The sequence below is a fragment of the Gouania willdenowi genome, chromosome 6 (genome assembly GCF_900634775.1).
Source record: "Gouania willdenowi chromosome 6, fGouWil2.1, whole genome shotgun sequence".
NCBI classification, from domain to species: domain Eukaryota; kingdom Metazoa; phylum Chordata; class Actinopteri; order Blenniiformes; family Gobiesocidae; genus Gouania; species Gouania willdenowi.
In genome coordinates, this window is record NC_041049.1 from 9,389,192 (window position 1) to 9,409,093 (window position 19,902).

Here is a 19,902-nt window from a genome sequence, read left to right on the forward strand (position 1 = left end):
TTTGACAAATGGCTATTCTGATCATAAACTGTGTGATTATGTGAAAAACCACAAAATCCACTAAGAATTTGTGAATGAAATAAATGACTCTCACTGGACTGGGTTTTGGCAAAGACAGTCCATCGAATATACAAACAAAAACCTACAGTTTGATTTGTATATATTGGGTTAACTAAAGTTAAAACACTTGTTTTTAAATCAATGCAAATGACCTTTTTAAAAGCCAAATCACAGCACGCCAAAATGTACATCCATGCACTCTTTAATGACGCTTCAATTTGAACCCACACGGGACAAATAATAAATCAAATCCAACAAAATGTGTAATGTTACACAGAGATTATCTTTTTTACAATGGACAGTGAGGCCACATTCTGGCGTTTTTAAGGGGCACAGCTGTTACATTTGTTCCACACGGCTATGTGTATGTGCTGCAGTGCCTTACTCAACTCAGGGTTGGGGTCAATTACAATTTTCAATTACGCTTACGTCTTTAATTATCCATGTTTAATTACAACTCAGTTATGACTACAATGCAGTGTTGGGTCAATTGTAATTGTAATTGCGTAATTGATAATTAATTACAATCATGGCATAATTATAAAAAATCAGTAGCTGCCGTAATTGTAATCAAATTGTAATTGAGCTCAGATAATTGACTTTGCAATTGTAATTGCCATGAAAATCGTATAAAAATTGTCAATTATAATTTAACGCAAAACTGGGGAACCATGATACAGTCCTATGTACAGTTCTACACATATGTAGTTAACAATTATTTAAAAAAATATGTTTCATATCAAGCTTTCCCACATTTTAGCATTTAAAAAAATATAAATCAAAGGCCATACTGACACAGAAACGGCTCAGATGCCCAAACCAAAAACATTAAAACCTATATTTTTATTGATTAGGAAACCTAATAAGATAACCAATAAATAGGATGGAAATTAGACGATAGATATTTGTTTTTAGTGTCTTTTAGAGCTGATTTAGGATCAGTTATCATGAGAGATGCTAACAGAAAGCTAACACAAGAGGAAGGTTAACTTGTATTAGGTTATTTATTTTCAGGCTCAGTAATTGTGATCAATTGTAATTGTACTTTAGTAATTGAGAATGTAATTGTAATATGATAAAAAAAAAATAATAGTAATTTAAGTGTAATTGGAAAAAATGGTGGTCACTGTAATCGTAATTGAACATGCGTAATTAACGTAATTGTAACTGAAGAAAGTAATTGACCCCGACCTTGTTACGGTGACTGGCATGTTTTCCAATTACAATTAAAAGAATAATAATTATTTTCCCCCTGAAAGTAAATTACAATTACCTTTTCAATTACTAAAGTTCAATTACAATTAATCACAATTACTGAGGTTTTAATAAATAAGTCCATAAAATGAAACCTATCTACCTATATACCTTATGATAACGGGTCAATTTGGACCCATGTCTTAAATCAATTGTAAAATACCATTTAATTTGTTTTTTTGTTATCTCTTGGTTACCTTGTTAGGCTTCCTTATCAATGAAAATATTGGTATTCATAGTTTTGGTGTGGCGGCGTTTTAGCCTTTTTATTCTGTCAGTATAACCCTAGATTTAATTTTTAATTTTTAATTTTTTAATGGTAAAATTATCCTGAGTCGGAAAAGTTGATATGAAACATATTTTAATGATGATTATTAACTATGTACATTTTTTTACATTAAATTCTGTAGTAATAAGAAGACATGATGAATGTTTTTGAGCAGTTATTATTAACTACGTATGTGTACGCCAGGTTTGCGTTTTAATCAAATTGTAATTGAACCACGTGATGTTTTTGTCAAAAGAAGTTTCCATAGAATTGCAATTACAATGATCTAAACCCAATTACATTGAAATTATGATTACAACAGAAACACATTTTTTCAAGTACAATTTCACATATAAATACGTCATAATTTTAATTATTATCAATTACACAAATACAATTATAATTGACCCCAACCCTGAACATTTCCTCAGTTCTTAAGTACACGTCCTTGTATTATTATGTTACATTTGACTGTTTATCTCTATATGTGACGCATCAGAGCTGCAGTGTCACTTTTGTGCCAGTAACTTCCTGTCTGTTGGTCTCAAACGCCACCAAGGGACTCACTGGGATTTAGAAAAACTATGTAATTCTAGATAATCCTAAATCCCTGCAGCCCTGCACTGTAGAATCATCCAGCCATGAAATTGATATCAGATATAACACCAAGCAGGGATGGAATACACGACCACAGTCAGAGAGCGAGAGGCGTTCAGGCAGACTGGGACAGAATTGAACATGTGAGATAATACACAGTCAGAGATAACAGAACTCACACCATACACACTGAGGACCACACATACTGTAAATGCACCGTCAAAATAAAACCGTGCATCAGGCCGAGCAGGCGTGTTATTTTGGTTGACAAAAACAACATTGTTTTTAAAGTGACAATAACTCCAACTATAACTATATTAAAAAAAAAAAAAAAAAACTAAAAAAACAAAAAAACACACATTTGAAAAAAACCTGTATCAAAATATGTTGATATTTTCATCAACTAATAAAAACTAAACTATGATTAATAATGTGTTCAATAATTTCATTTGTCTTTTGATATAAATGTGTGTGAAGTTGGGACTCAAAGGTGGGTCTCGGACCTGTACTGGGTGGGTCGGAAACAGCTGGTCAAAATTAAATAAATACTTAATGCCTCTCATAATGGACTTGTCTTTTATTTTGAAAGACACTTTTCTTTTGACAGGCACATGTTGCACAGAAAAATATATGGATTTATGTTTTTTAAAAAAACTTTATATATGAGCTATTTTTTAAATACTAACTTTAGTTGGTTGAAAAACGGTGCGTCACGATTTAATGGCCTTGGAAAAATGTGGGTCCCAAAGTTCAACTAGTTGTGAACCCCTGTTCTAAGTGTCTATTAGCCTTTATTGTTTGTGTTTATTGAAAGGGGAGGAGCTCCTGTACAAGCCCATTGGGTTTCACTCCCTCCTTGCACCTTAAATGTTTGTTTTTTATGTGTGCTAAACATATAAATGAAAAAATGAAAATTTAATTTCTTCACACGTGATGAAATCTAATCAGAATTGTTCAGTGATCATGTGTTCTTGTGCATTAATCAAATCTGTCTGTGTTTATTTACAAACGTTAATACTATCCCATATCAGGTTGATCAATTTTAATGGAATCTTTAAAAAAAAACAAATGGTTAAACTCTTTCACTTTATATTTAATCTTAGCCTTGGCAACAGTTGTGCATATTCACAGTAGGTACATGTTTCTTTGAATATTATTGTTTTTAATTTTCATTGTCCCTTGAATAAATAAACAAATCAAATCTGATCAAAATTCATTTTGTTGACTAAAACTGGAATTCACGAAAACGTCCTGATGACTAAAATTTGATCAAAACTAAATCAAAACTTGTTGTCAAAAGTAGACGTACAGTATAATGTGTATTTGTATAGATTAACTTGTTTGTTTTAATATGTGATGATTGTCTCCTCTCAAACACTGTTGTTTTTTTTTATATTTAAATGAAAGTTATTATGTAGTTGCATGTTATCACAATATATTTTATCATATATTTCCTGAAATTTAGTGTAATTTGTATTCTTTTAAGGTGACAATTGAACCGTCTGTCCAGGGACTGCAGATGAAAAATAGTCTTTTGGCTAATTTCTGGTATATTTTCAGTATTCATTTTAATGTACACTGTCTCTTTTGAATAAACCGATAAAATGAAACGTATGCTTTTCACACACAGGTTTCTGTTTGTGTTGGACGGTAGAGATGATTCTCTTTTGACAGACAATATTTCTTCTAGTTTTCGAACCACTGTAGCTGCATTCACACGACCCTGTTTAATGGACATTTATAAGGCGTGGGTGACCGAAACAAAGACAGTCCATAAAAGATGTTTTAACTCCCACTAAAGAGAAGCCAATAAATGGAAAAGCTCATTTAAAGATATATAGACTTACCCCGAGGTCCTTGCCTGCCCATTTGCATTCATCCCTCTTAGAGGGGGTGGCGGGCCATGCAATCTGTGCGAATATGAAAAAAGACACATTAGTCACATTATCCTGTAGATGAAGAACAGTGGCTATAGAAATATGTTAATGCAGGGTCATTACACTGAAACATGTGAAAGCAGCGGCCGATTAATGCATAATTTATACAACTAGAAAAGGACTGGATTGGACAATTTGTATGCTAAATCAGTGGTTCCCAAATAGGGGTACGTGTATCCCTAAGGGTACAGGAGCAAATTGCAGACGGTACTTGGAAAGATTTAACAGTTAATTGAAAAATAATCTGGAGTAGTAACAGTAATATTGCTCAATAAAATACTACATTTTCCTGTAATTTATTGAAACAGGATTATTTTGTGCTGTAGAGGCCAATTTATCACACTTTTAACAATAAGGAAGCAATATGCCCAGCATTAACATAGTAGAGCTAGCGTTAACGTTATCTATTATTAACATTAGCTAGCATTAACATTAGCCTAGCATTAACATTAACCTAGCATTAGCTAGCATTAGCATTAACCTAACATTAGCCTAACATTAGCAGTAACCTATCATTAACATTAGCGTATCATTAACACTAACCTAGCATCATCAGTAGCCTAGCAATAACACTAACCTAGTATTATCATTTTTATAGCGTTAGCACTAACCTAGCATTAGCATTTACCTAGCTATAGCATTAACCTAGCATTAAGATTAGCCTCGCAGTAGCATTAGCCTAGCATTAGCATTAATCTAACATTAACATTAGCCTAGCAATAGCATTATCTTAATATTAGCACTAACCTAGCATTAGCATTAACCTAACATTAAGATCATTCTAGGAACAACATTAACCTAGCATTAAGATTAGCCTTGCAATAGCATTAGCCTAGCATTAACAGTAATCTAACATTAGCACTAGCCTAGCATTAGCATTAATCTAGCAATAGCATCAATCTAACATTAGCACTAACCTAGCATTAGCCTAGCTTTAGCATTATTCAAGCAATAACATCAACCTAGCATTAGCTAAACATTAACCCAGCAATAGCTTAACATTAGCAATAAGGTTGAAATGGGTTGAACGTATTAGCTGAACATGTTGAAGGTTGAATGGTTTATAATTGGTTTGCAAAGATTTTAAGGTAAAACTGGAGCAGCTCCACTAGTTTAACCAGCTGTTCACTATACAAATGGGATCAGAGCTGAAAAGTCAATGCAGTTTCACAAAAAAATTAATAACTCAAAAAGTTACAAATTATAAAAGTACAAACATAAAACTTGGGAACTTTTTTGAGAGCTTATTTGTCAAAATCGGACAAACGCTGTAGGAGGAGTTAACGACAGACGAAAGAAAAAAGAAGGATGGCTCCTGCATCCTCACTAATTATGGAGAGGGTACTAATGATGTGAAGAGAGGGTCAATATGATTTGACAAAAATGCGAATGGGAACCATTGTGTTAAAGCTTTCCTTTGTTGATAATGCAAGGTTGAATAAAACAAGATCACATTTGTTTATGAGCAAGTGCTGCACTTGTTGTTTCTGCAGAGCTTATTGAGCGTCCTACCAGGGGTTCTGGTTCACATTACAGTGTCAGAGTCCTCGGTACGGTTCAAATCCTCAACATAAGGTTGCACTTTGCACTTCAAATATGAAGGAAAAAACTAAGGCTTCTTTTGCTATTTTGGAGAAAAGGATGGGTTACATGGGGATCCATCTGTTGCCCCTAGTGTCGCATGAATTATAAGTGCACATGGAGCGTAGGAGCGTGCATGTGTGAGCTGCAATAAGTCAGGGAACCATTGTATCCTCATAAATTGGGCGTGATGGAGGCTCTGGATTTTTGCTGCGAGCTACGCAGATGTTAAATGTCAATATAAATGTATGCAGATGCATGTCCCGTGCATTATTTCTTTAGAATGTGAGTCCTCTGTCAGTTACTACATTTTATCGCCTCTCCATAACAGCTGAGTTCTCCGCTCAAAGGAATCGTAGCATAGCACATTTCGGGGGGTAATTACATTCGATTTGCTTAATCACTGCTTTTTAGCCTCCGTCTGATAATGATGCAAAGTTGAGAACAAAGGGAAGGAGAAAACACACACATCCGTGCCAAGGGCAAAAAGAACTCTCTGCACTGACTATGTATTTTTCAGCACTTTTCATTCCCCTGCTCAGCGACTCGCAGCCTGAAGGCAAGTGTGTGTCAGTCTTCTGTTTCTATGATAGCAGCCAGAATCAGATAAAAAGACTTTTAACCTAGTCCAGGTGGAGTAATGGACTTATGGAGGGCCTCGTCTGGAAGGAGGCAGACAGAGGGAGGTGGAGAATGTACTGAATAATGAACACCAGAGGGATTTTTCTGTTGTTTTGCACTGAAAATGTTGAGTTTTTTGTTTTTTTACCTGTCTGTGGTCTCTGTTGATGTTGACGAGGTCAAATGAGAAGATGTGGTCCTCTGCTCCCACCAGTAGTCTCCCTCGCTCCTCATCCATTAGAAATGTGTCATAGCTGGAACTGTTCGCCAAGCCGTTAAAGGTGAGGAGGTTACTTGACTCTAACATCTCTGTAACACAAGAGGAAAAAACATGGGTTGTTTTTTTTTTAATGCAGTGGTTCACAACCAGGGGTTTGACTCAATTTAATTCCCAACAAAATAGGACACATTTACACTGATGTCTACCCCATATATAATTACATGCGACCAGTACAAGACAAAACCTAGTTTGTAGTGGTAGCATTTCAGAGCATGGAGGATGCCGCAAGACGTTCAATATAAACCTAACCACGAGGAACGAGTGTATCATAGTGTATCATGTTTTTCCCTGCAGTCTGTGCCTTCTCCTCGCCCTCCGAGGGCTCTCTTTTCTGTTTCTCGTATCTTGATGCTGGAGCTCACGGTTCCTGATCAATGGTTTGCGGCTCAACTAGTCTGGAACACTCGGATGGACTGATCAATGGTTCGCGGCTCAACTAGTCTGGAACACTAGGGCTGGACTGATCAATGGTTAGCGGCTCAACTAGTCTGGAACAGTAAATGCTTGTTAATGTGGATCTTGTTGGGTTCTTTCTTTCTTACTATGGACAAAGTGCTTTGAGATGACTTTGTGCTATATAAATAAAGTTGAATTCAATTGAATTGAAATTTCTTCATCCATTAATAATAAATTGTGGCATTTCTTGAAATCCATTAAAAGGTGAAGTTCAAAATCTAAAATAATAATAATGCATTGGATTTAAAGAGCGCCTTATTTTGGTGTCTCAAAGCGCTTTACATTACATTTATTTATGTACAGGATAAACCCCTAGAAATTAACCATCTCGTTTTCAAGGGGGTCCTTGGTAGTGTTCAAACAAAAAAAAATGAACAAGACAGAAGCAGCTGTACATGTAAATTAAGAAATAAACTAACAAATGTAAAGTATGAGCAAGAAGACTCAAAAACAGTTACATACATTTTGATGGTATTGCACAAGAGCATTTTAATTATATTAAGGGAGGTTAGAGAGGAGATAGAGGTAGGAAGATCCATCCAATCAGAGGGGGCTTTATAATCAAATGAAAGTTTGCTGATCTGGTCCGAGGAACAATAAAGAATGTTTGAGAGGTATGTCTGAAATTATAGGAAGATCTAAAAGGAATAAATATTGTTTCAATCAGTCAGGATAACTAAAACTAGTGCATTTAAAAATGAAAAGTATGGCCAAAACATAGACAAAACAGATAAATAAAAGGCTTAAATCTGAGGTTATTGTTGGACCAGATGCAAGAATGGGTTCATACGCTTACACAAATAAACGATGCATAACATGAACTAAGGGGTACTCGTGATTTGACAGAAAAAAAGCTATTTTATTTATCTATTCATGTATTTATTTTACTTTGTATTTGTTTATTTGATCACAATTGTATTAGTTACCCAGATGTATGTGTTAGCACATGTGCTAATTTACATCTCCTCTGGAGGCATTTAAAGGGTTTATAGGAAAATAAATAATAGACCCTTCAATGGCCCATGTCACGAGTGATGACGCTTGAGGCAAAAACAGGAAACGCCGCTGGCTAAAGCATAGATACAGTATATATAAACCCTAGATGATGCTGGATTCACAAGCGTAGCTCAACGATGGCCATCTTACCTCAGACAACTGATATTCTGACGCGCTCTACGGTAGATGTTGGAAGGTGAGTGATCAGCTTAACCAAAAATACCCTTAACTCAATGAAATCTTGACAGATTTACAAACAATTTGCCTTATTATACATAGCTATGACATAGGATGCTTATACATGTTGTAATTGCCGCTTGCCTTTTGAAAACTGGTTGATAATTGACCAAGTGAGTGTTACTTAAATAGTACAGGCACCACTGACATCAATGTACTGTAATGAGCGGGGCCAGCTGCCCGCGGTAAGATGGCCACCACTTTGCTACGTCGCACCCCATTGTCTAACAGAGCGGGTAAGTCATCTATGGTGGTTTGCCTCCAGGCTAAGCCCCGCCCAACAAAATACGTCACAATGTTTACAAAAAATCAAAGGGTGGAAAAGAAAGTAAAGAAGAAAAAAAAATGCACTGCACAAAACAATAACACAACAAAAAGAAAAAAGCAATATTTAAAGTTAAATACAGTCAGTTATAGGGCAGAGACAAAACCGGCAAACACGAAAGCTACATGGGACAAAACACATAGCACAGAAATATGTAATATGTAAGCTTTAATACTAATAATTATTGGATGGACATCATAATACACAAACAAGTCTTTCATTTGACTAGTTTGTGTATTATAATGTCTATCCATCCATTTTCTGACCCACGAGGCGGGGCTATTATAATATGACCAAACAGATTTTTGGTCATAATATATAAATCCATAGAAATAACAGGTTCAGCCTATTTTATTGTGATGCCTCACTAACGTATTCTACAAACAAACATTATTGATGCAGAAAAGGACAACTAATTCTACTTTATTTATGGAAAAAATGGTTTTTGATATGTTGTTTCAAGTAAAAGCAGGTATTAGTTTTTCCAATATAGGTGGAAAAAAATGATACAAATGTCAGCCAATATGATGTTTTTATTGCTAAAATCGGCCGATAATATTGGTGTGCCAATAATACCCATCCATCTCTACTAAATACTTTTTTTAAAAATTGAAAACTATAATGGTACTGGCATAAAAATGTTAATCACATTTACTATATACAGACAAGGACTAGTCATTTCCTGCATGCTTATTATTATCATTATTATTAATTTTTTTTAAACAGCATGATTAAATACATTTAAAAAAACATAAATAAAAAAGTGTCATTTTTGTTAATATTTAATATGTTGTCTCAGTAAGAGCACATATTCGTTTTTCAATATTTGTTAAAAAAAAAAAAAAAAAAAAAAAAAAGGTTACAGATGTCACCAAATAATATCACATTTTATTGCTAAAACCACCCGATAATATCGATGTGCCATCATAATAATATCGCCCATCTCTACTAATTTCCTTTTAAAAAGTGGGGAAAAACAGTACTAGCATAAAAATGCTAATCACATTTACAGTATATATAGAATAGACAAGGACTAGTCATTTCCTGCTTGCTTATTTTTCTATTTTTTTTCTAAACAGAATGAATAAATGATTCCTATCCTTTTGGTTGCTGATTATAATAAACTGTAATATAAAAAAAAAAAAATCACTTCACATTTGCACACACTCACGACAGACACATGCCAGTCAAGTGCAGCGTGGAAGCGAACGCAGCGTGTCCCAATCAGGGGACACAGTTCAGACTGTTCAGCCGTGTGATTGGTTAAATAATTCATATGGCTCCGAGGCCAGGGGAGCCACTTTGTGTCAGTGAGCATGTGTGGGTGCAGGCCTGTACCTGGGAATGGATTATTATGCAGATTAACCTTAATGAGTTTTTGACCGCACACACACTTCATGCTCCGTGCTCCACTCAGCTGAAGAGAAAAACTAACAGCATGTCGTATAAAGAGAAAAGGGTAAAGTCGAACCTTAGAAATAGCAGACGGTTAAAATGTAATCCCCTAAAAGGAGTTTGTGTACCAGTGTTGGGTTAGCTGTGTGTATCTGAGTGACTGTAGTACAAAAACAAAAACAGGGACAGCTGTAAATCACACAGATTGAAACATGTTACGTATGAAACTGAAACAGATGCGAGACAAAACAGCTGAACAGCATTATTTTCATGCACAATGCTTTTGTGCACAGCACGCTCACATTGCATCGAGGCTGTTGCACAATTTGTTCAGTATTCAAAGGCTTCTTCAGGACTTGGAGCTGCTTCATTGTGAGCCAACAGAGAACGGATCAGTGCCTAAATGTGGTTTGAACTGTTTTTCCTCATAAATATTATAAAAACAACACACAGGAGGTATTATAACACAGGCCAAGCGATGCATAAATTCACAGTGGTTAAAACTTCTATTACAGCAACGTGTTTGATGGAGACGTTGGACACAAAGATGTTTGGGTTCAGGAAGAAGAGCTCCAAAGCTCCTCTCTGCCACATATTGGCAGTTATGTGGATTAGTTCTGAACCATTTTGGAAAATAATCTAATAATGATTTTTTTTCCTCAATATTGCAATTTAATATGCGATTATTTTTTCAAGGGCCTCTTGTCATGTATTTTTCAACACGAGCAATAAATCAGTCTGTTTAATAATAAACAATTTCAGATTTATTGCAAGTTTAAATAAACATAAAATATATATTTTAAAGCACAGATTACAACAATAAAGCAAACAAATCTGTGGCTTTACATATCTGACTAACTTCATGTTTCATGAATGGACTGCACTTCTTAAACACTCTCTGAACTTAACAGGACAAGAAAAAATAAATAAAAATTGCAGCCTTTGCGATTAGAAAATCTTGTTTTATGATATCGTGATAATATCGCAAATGCAATTAATCAGTCAGCCCTAATCGAGATCAGTGATATGACTTTTGTTGTAATTGGCGCTATCTATCTATATATATATATAAAGTTGAGTTGAGTTTAATTGGAAGAAATTTCTATTCCCATTAATAAAGAAACAATAGGTCCAAATGTATGGGCACACCCATTTTCTCAAAAAATTGCAACGAAATGTGCAATCTAGATCTGATCTGGATGAAATTTGGTGGTTATTCAGAAAGCAATCTGACATAACTGAGTCAGATTTCATAAAGATTGGCCAAATATGACCCGAGATATTGAATTATCGAATTACGCAAATGATGATTGATGGAGATTTGTGGATTATTTTTTTTTTTTGACTGATCAATAATTAGATTATTGGTCCAGATCTCTTCTATGGTGTAAGATCTTTCTTAGGTTCAAATGTTGTCCAAAGTACTTTGTAAGTAATTCTGCTAACAGACAAAAAAGTAATAAATGACGGTGAAATTACCTGGCAAAGGTAAAAAAAAAAAAAAAAACATTTTGTAAATATTTGATGTCTTCTAGATCTTTTTTCCTGTGCTAACCAACATTCCTTAAACTGTTTACAAGACATTTCTTTTTATATTCATTATACGCTTCTAGACCTAGTGTCAAACATGTGGGCCGAGTGCCAAAAGTGGCCTTTTCAAGGCCTACATTCAGTCCAGTGGATCCAATTGCAAAGTAATGTACATTTGTAGATCCTTACTAGTGTTTATGATATAATACATATGGTATATGTTCATTTTATATTGTATATAACATTAACTGGGGGATTAATTGTCATTTGAATGCATATTACATTGTAAAAGTAGATTAAACGTAAATATGCCTCAATAATGTAGTTTACATGCATTAAAGTGTGGCTAAATATGTTAATATAAAAAACTATAAATGTGAAGAGTGGTTAATCAGCCCAATTTCCAATTCAAATTGGATTATTGAAGTCGTGATTTTTGATTAACAATTATGAATTTGATTTTCGATTACTGATTATTATTGATCTTATATTTAATATCAGATAGCTGCTGAATTATTATTTTTTTAAGAAAAAACTTAAATATCACCTTTTTACAGAAACTAATGCCTCTTTATAGTCCTGTCTTTTAATATATGTTGTATTGTATTGTTTTAATCCTGTAGCATTTTGAGGTTTGGCATCAAATGTTGTACTACAAATAAATTGCATTATTATTATTATTATTATTACTTCTCTTTTGAGTAACGCCTAAGAGCACCTTGAATATTGTATATTTTAATAAACATTTCCAAATTATAATTACTATTTTTCAAGAATGAATAATCAACTCATAATCGTCAATAACATAATTGTGTTTAATCAAACATATTTTTAATTTTTTTTTCAAAAGTAAATGCTTTTTTAGATCTTTTAAATTAAAAAATGAAATTTCGTGTAGGAAGTTAGGTAAATAATACAAAAAATAATAATAATGAAGTCTACAAACCTATGCTGGTTTATTCCACAGTTGGCAGAATGTCATTACCAAATTATAGTTGACTTTATGAAATAAAAAGGTGAAAAAAAATCAATATTTTTGCTACAAAAAGTAAAATAAAATCCAGTTTGCTTCAATCTGCTTCTGGTTTGTCTTTCTAAAAACATATGCCGTGTTGTTCAATCATCCAGAGGAAAAGTCCTGTGATACGTCAGCCTGGGATCAGACGTCATCCATCATCATCATCGTCACTTCGTAACGTGGACACACACACGGGTACGTAATATCGACCCGGTCCAAGCAAAAGCATGTGTATACGTTAAATGTATCTACAAGCATGGCGTCCAGTGGCTTTGTGATCTCCCCCCACGGAGCTCTGATTGACGGACTGCTATAGGAGCCATCTGTGCCCACTCACACTGCCTAAGATCTTGGACATCTGTGTCTACATAAAAGAAAGGAACTGATGGAAGGGGAGACGTAGGAAGTGGCGTGTACCGGTGTCGTGGATGAGGGAGGGGTTGTCACCTAATAAAGACGCTTGCAGCTCATCTGCGTCGGTTTGAGGCTCCAGAAACGGGTCGTGGGTGGGTATGAATGGAGGCCTGTGGATGAGTGTTTGTAGCGTATCACAGATGGATTGAGCATGTGTGTGGGTTTCAGCGTGTGTGGGTCTTTATTCTGCACCAAGACGTGGGAAACCGGCGGCCCGGGGGTCACAATTTTATGTGGCCCCCGAAGTAAATGTACAAAATGACAGAAAAATCCACAAAATAAAAGCAATTATACATTAAAAAAAAATACAAAGAATTACAGCAATGCAGAAAAATACAGTAAAAGACAAGAAAAACACAGAAAATACTCCAAAAACACACAAAACGACTACAAAATGAACAAACTGACAGCAACAACACACAAAATTACTCCACGTAACACTTAAACAACAACATAAACACACAAATTGACTCAAAAAGTAGGCAAAAAGACTGGAAAAACAAAAAAAAAAAATGACTACAAACCCACAGTACTAACAAACAAGCAAAACCACAACATAAAAACACAACAAATATGACAAGAAAAAAATGCAAAATTACAACAAAAATACACCATATGACTCCACTTTACAGGAAAAACACACAAAAGGAAAACAGAATCGCACAAAAGCAAGAATACATTAAAAAGAAAATACAAAGAAATATAACATTGCAGAAAAATACAGTAAAAGACAAGACAAATTAGTGCTGTCAACAGATTAAAAATATTGTGATTAATTAATTATGCTTTGTGATTAATTAATCTAATTAATCTCTTTTTTAATCTCACCTAAAAAATGCTGAAAAATACCCTCAACTTGAGGTATTTTTCTTTAAATTACATTATTGTGGCAGATCATAAGAATGATGTATAACAAAGTGGCTTTAATAATATTATTTATTGTTTTTAACAGGCTTGAAACATTTCCATTCCTCTGTATGAGAGTCTATAAAGGGCTAATGACACCTTTAGTTTAGACTTCCATCAATCTCCAATTAATAGAAAATAGAAGTGAAATAAAACGTCAGGTTCATATGTAGTTTGATTGATTGATTGATTCTACTTTATTAATCCCACGAGGGGAAATTCAGTTTCCGTTGCATCCCGACCAATATAAGAGCTGTAAGTTAACACATCATAAACAGTAAGAACAGTTTTCTGAGCAACACAATTAATGAACACGAACTCTCCTTTAGATAATATAAAATGCATAAAACAGACCCATCAATCACAGTGCTGTAAACTGCTACAAAATGAACAAACAGCAACACACAAAATGACTCCAAATATTACAAAACGACAACAAAAATACACAAATTCACTCACAAAATATACAAAGTTACAACTAAAGTACACAAAAAGACAAGAAAAACACAAAAGAAAATGAGTCCGCAAACGCGCAGTACTGACAAGTAAGCAAAACTACACCATAAATACACAAAGACTAGGACACAAAATTCCTCCAAATAACAAAAAATGACAAGAAAAATACACAACATGACAAAAAAATATACAAATTTTCCAAAAATTAAAACATAAGTTCACAAGAAGACAAGAAAAACACAAAAATTACAGCACTAACAAACAAGCAAAACCACAACATAAATACACAAAAATTACTACAAAAAAGGCAAAATGATGACATAAACACACAATATGACTCCAAAAAGCATCCACTACAGGAAAAATACACAAAAGGACAACAGAAATGTACAAAATGCAATCATAACAAACAAGAGAAGAAAAAGACACAAAACAAAAGCAAGAATACACACAGACAAAAAAAAATACAAAGAATTACAACATTACAGGCAAATACAGTAAAACACAAGAAAAACACAGAAAATACTCCAAAAACACACAAAACTACTACAAAATGAACACAGAATTACTCCACATAACACAAAACGACAACAAAAATACACAAATTCACTCAAAAAATACACAAAATAACAATAAAAGTCCTCAAAAAGTAACTGCGGGTTTGTACTCTGCAAACCCGCAGTACAAACAAACAAGCCAAACCACAACAGGAATACAATATGACTCCAAAAAGCATACACTTTACAGGAAAAATACACAAAAGAAAAACAGAAATCCACAAAATGCAACCATAACAAGTAAGACAAAAAATGACAGAAAATAAAGCCAAAAATACATTAAAAATCTACAACATTGCAGAAAAATTCAGTAAAAGTCAAAAACGGAAAACATTCCAAAAACACACAAAACTACTGCAAAATTAACGAACTGACAACAGCAACACACAGAATTACTCCACATAACACAAAACGACAACAAAGTATACAAATTTACTCAAAAAATATACAAAACTGCAACAAAAGTGTGCAAAAAGACAAGAAAAACACAAAAATTTTCTCTGCAAACCCGCAGTACTGACAAACAAGCAAAAAAACAACAGAAATACACAAAATTACTTCAAATAACACAAAACAACAAGAAAAATACACAAAATGACTAAAAAATATACAAAATTACAGAAAATTAAAAAAAAAAGTTCACAAGAAGACAAAAAACACAAAAAATTACTCTGCAAACCTGCAGTACAAGCAAAACCACAACATAAATACACAAAAATTATTACAAAAAATGCAAAAAGACAACATAAATACACAAAAATTATTACAAAAAATGCAAAAAGACAACATAAATACACAATATAACTCTATAAGGGGACGGATCTGGATAAGCAAAATGCTTTTTTCCGTCGCCCTTTCCGGCATGCAAAAGGACAAAAAAAAAAGAAAAAAAAAAAAACAATTATGTGATTTTGCTCTGAATGTCAAAGTGAATTTCTGTGATTGCAACCATGTCGGAAATGAACTGAATAAATAAATAAAAAATAAAAATAAAGCTACACTAGAGGAAAAATATACAAAAGGACAACAGAAATGTACAAAATGCTATCATACACAGAATGACAAAAAATGCTATAAAAACTCTGTTAATTATTGTGTTCATGCTCAGATTGGTCATTATTCTAAATGCTGAAATGATTGTTGATAATGTGGCCCTTTGATCAAGCAAACACATTTTGTGGCCCTTGCTGTGTTAGAAGTTGCCCACCTCTGTTCTACACATTTGTGCACAACGCAACCCTAACAAAACCCCCCCTTTCTCACAACACTCACAGCTAGACGTACAGTAAGAGGTGTTCACTGAGCGGTACTGGTAACGTAGAGCTACCAGCACAGCGGATAACCTTCCTATTCAACATTCACCAATAATATATGACACAGCAGCGTATGGGAATGTGTGCGAGAAGAAAAGAAAGGAAATGTGATTTCCAGTCAACACTAGATCTTATGTTTCAGTTTGGTGAACAACCAAAGGACGGCACAGTGAGCCAAGTCAGACAGTGAGGTGAAAATGATGGAAAATCTAAAAAAGAATGTGTAAAAACCACAAGAAAAGATGTAAAGATTTACAGATTAAATGTAAAAACAAAGCCTGATCAATTCATTGATCTGTTTTTAGCCGATTAATCGACACTTGTCAATACCCCGGTCGATTAATCGATGTAGCTAAGATATATGAATTCTGTTGCTCTGTTTTCTGTATTTCGAATGGACACTTTTGAATTAGCAGTAATGATTAAAATGGGAGGAGTGCACTAGTTATTATTTACAGCTACATTTTGCCTTTTTGTTTATTTAATATTTTTTTTTACATTGTATTCCAAAAATACAGTTTACACCAGTATGCCTTGTCCCATTCTCTCCACCAATATTTTAGCTGCATCTATTGATTACTTGTTTGTTTGATTGTCAGGATTACATCAAAAGTACTTGACGGAGATTGATCCCATTTTAATCAAAGATAGACCTTATGCCACTTGTGTCAAACTCAAGGCTCGAGGGCCAAATCTGGCCCTTAAGAGCATCCAATTTGGCCTGCAGGTGACGGTAGAAATGAGAAAGCATTAATAGTTGCGTAAGTTACCAAAAAATATCTCAAAATGCACAATTTTAGTGAAACTCCACAATATTTTAGGGACTTGCAGTTTTCTCATGCTTACTAACTTTTTAATTACAAATTGTGGAAAGAACTGACTTTTTTTTTCTCCCTAAATCTTGCTATTTCTCTCAAAGAATTCTGAACATTTCCTCAAAATTTGGTAACAAAATCAAGAAGTTGTGAAGTGAAGATCGTGCAGGGACTGATATTGAAAACTGGGGCACAATTTTGTTGTTTTTCCCCCAAATAAAATCTGTGGCCCACTTAAGATCAAACTGGTCCATATTTGGCCCCTGGAACTAAAATGAGTTTGACACCCCAGCCTTATGCCATAGACGATTCCATTCAATTTTGGAAGACATCCAGATCAATATAATGAATCCGGATAAATTTAAATTAAGAAATATCTCTCATTGTTTCAAAAATTCCTGTCTTAGTTCGTAATTGATGGATCTTTATGAAATTGCACTCAGTTTGATCAGGTTGGTTTTAAATTGCCCAATCGAGTTTCATCCAGATTGGTTCTGGTGTCACGGTCTGAGTTTACCTCGTACTGAGGTCGATTATGAGCACGCCCACTACCGGAAAATGATTTTTTGCTACTTCCGCCGTGCTGAGATTGAAAATTCAATTTCAAAGCTAATGTTCAAAGCTAATGTTATTTGACGAGTGCTGAACGGCTCCTTTCCTTGGTGAAAAATGTACAACTGCTCAATATACGAGGCTGGAGAGGTTCCAACGCCACAAAGAAAACACAGACAGGTTAAAAAAAAAAAACATTATAATATACATTGTAGTTAACCTAATGTAACTTTACAATAATAAGCTGTTGTATTCATATAAATCTGATCATGACAATCATATTTTCTTTTATCAATGGACAATTTTTTATCGATGGTCGACTGATGTGATGTTTTAAGCATTTTTTTTAAAATCCGCACAACAATCTCTGTGCATGGCTAATCCAGCACGGGTACATCTCAGTACGTAGCAGTCACCATTCTGAGATTATTTTACAATCTCAGTACGGAGGTAAACTCAGACCGTGACATGGGTTTAGTGCATTTTATCACATCTTTTTGAAAAAAGGGCGGCGCCCATACATTTAGACCTTACTGTATTGTTATTATTGAGGATATACAATTCTTCCAAGCCTTTGAAATGTGAATGATCATAGTACCATGATCAGGATCAATGATCCAGATAACTGCCAATATCTGGATAAGATAATATTTGGTTCTTGGTGGAGGTTTGTGTTTTATTTATCAGTGGATCTACAGTTAAAGCTCCTTATTTTAATATAGTCTTCTGCTCTTTGTCTTGAATCATATTTTGGTTATTATTAGCGTATTTTCTGTGTATATCAATGTTCTTATTTCATCTATGGGCTATTGACCGATGGTTATCAGCAGATACTTCGTATACCGGCCCTAAAAAACGTGTCCACATTTCCTAACTTCCATCCACTGCTCCTTCAGCTACTACTGATCCATTCTACGTCTGCTAAAAGATCTGAAAGCAGAAGCGACGACTGTGGTCCAAGTCGAGGTCCGTCAGGAACAGTTTCCCACAGATGGTCCCAGAGAAAAAATAACAGACACACATATTTCAACACGTAGTGATCCCTGACAAAGACAAGGTGGCCTGTGTACACAAAAACACACACAGAGCGGCCTTTATCCAGGCCAGGATCTACTGCGGTTTGGAAAATCAGAGGAACTGGGGCGTGAGCACCCCAGGATCTACAAGTTAAACACAGACACGCTCATTTGGAAAGGGGAGCGTATGATGACTGAGGGCACGCAGCGCAGGGACCAAGGAAAGGGTATGGACACACACTCTGCAAACACATATAATACATGCTTTAGAGCAGTGGTTCTAAAAGTTTTTTGGCTCAAGTACCCCTTTCTCTTATTTCGGAATCTGAGCACCCCCTTAAAAAACTATTTAAAAACAACTATAGAGCATAATGATGGAATGAACGAGTGATAACACACATTTAAATAATCTAATTATTATTAAGTTCTACTTCCAAATAAATCTGTTAAAATGTTGTTTTATTTTGCATGAATGCTAATATTTATGTTTGGATATGATACAGTGATGTAAAATTACTCCCAATTTCTGCTTAATTTCAGTAAAAAATTCCCATGAAAAGTTTCTATTTTGTAATATTTTCAAAATTCCAGAGCATTTGTTGATTTTGTAAATGTAAATGGTGAGTATTTTTTGACTTTTGTGCACTTTCCAAATAACTTATTTATGCATTTTGTATTGATGATTGACAGATTGTATTGTATTTATGTATTTTAAGCCTTGGGAATAATGTTTGTTTTGTGACCCGCCCAAATTAGCATTTTTGGTAACTCTGGCGCATTTACACATGTTCATCAATGTGCATTGTTTCTTTCAAATATATTACACATTATTATATCAATATTTTACACCCTTTTGCAACCCTACTGAGACATACACAGCTAAATTATTTGGTAATTTACACAATAGTTCATGTTTTTTTCATTTGTACTTTACCCTGCGGGCCGGATTGGATGTTTAAAAGGTCCGGATTTGGCCCCCAGGCCTTGAGTTTGACACATGTGCTTTAGATGGAGAAAGTAGAAGCTAAAACAAATATATTTGTGAACTTAATTAAACTTGAATCACATTTATTCCAAACAGATTTGAAGCTTCGACGACCAACTGAATTAATAACAGTCGTATTTTACACTTGTAAGCATTCACCAATCGGCTTCGTCTATGTCCACATAAGCTTCCCTGAACACACTTACACACACACACACACACACACACACACACGCACATGCACACGCCCTTCCACTCAAAGTTGGAATGCAATCAGAATTTGTGCTTAGCCAGCGTTAACCAGCGGTGAAGTGGAGCGCACTCAGCACCTTC

The 19,902-nt window shown here is 34.5% G+C and overlaps 1 protein-coding gene across 1 annotated transcript in view; it reads right to left on the reverse strand.

Moving 5' to 3' along the window:
• The window catches only part of LOC114464701 (semaphorin-3ab-like), a 59,488-nt gene that overhangs the window by 22,050 nt on the left and 17,536 nt on the right, over positions 1–19,902 (reverse strand). Inside the window, exons 2-3 of the mRNA XM_028449171.1 lie at positions 6,467–6,627; positions 4,027–4,089 (exon numbers count right to left, since the gene is read on the reverse strand). Coding sequence (XP_028304972.1) covers positions 4,027–4,089; positions 6,467–6,627 — 224 coding nt within the window. The remainder of the gene's footprint in view (positions 1–4,026; positions 4,090–6,466; positions 6,628–19,902) is intronic.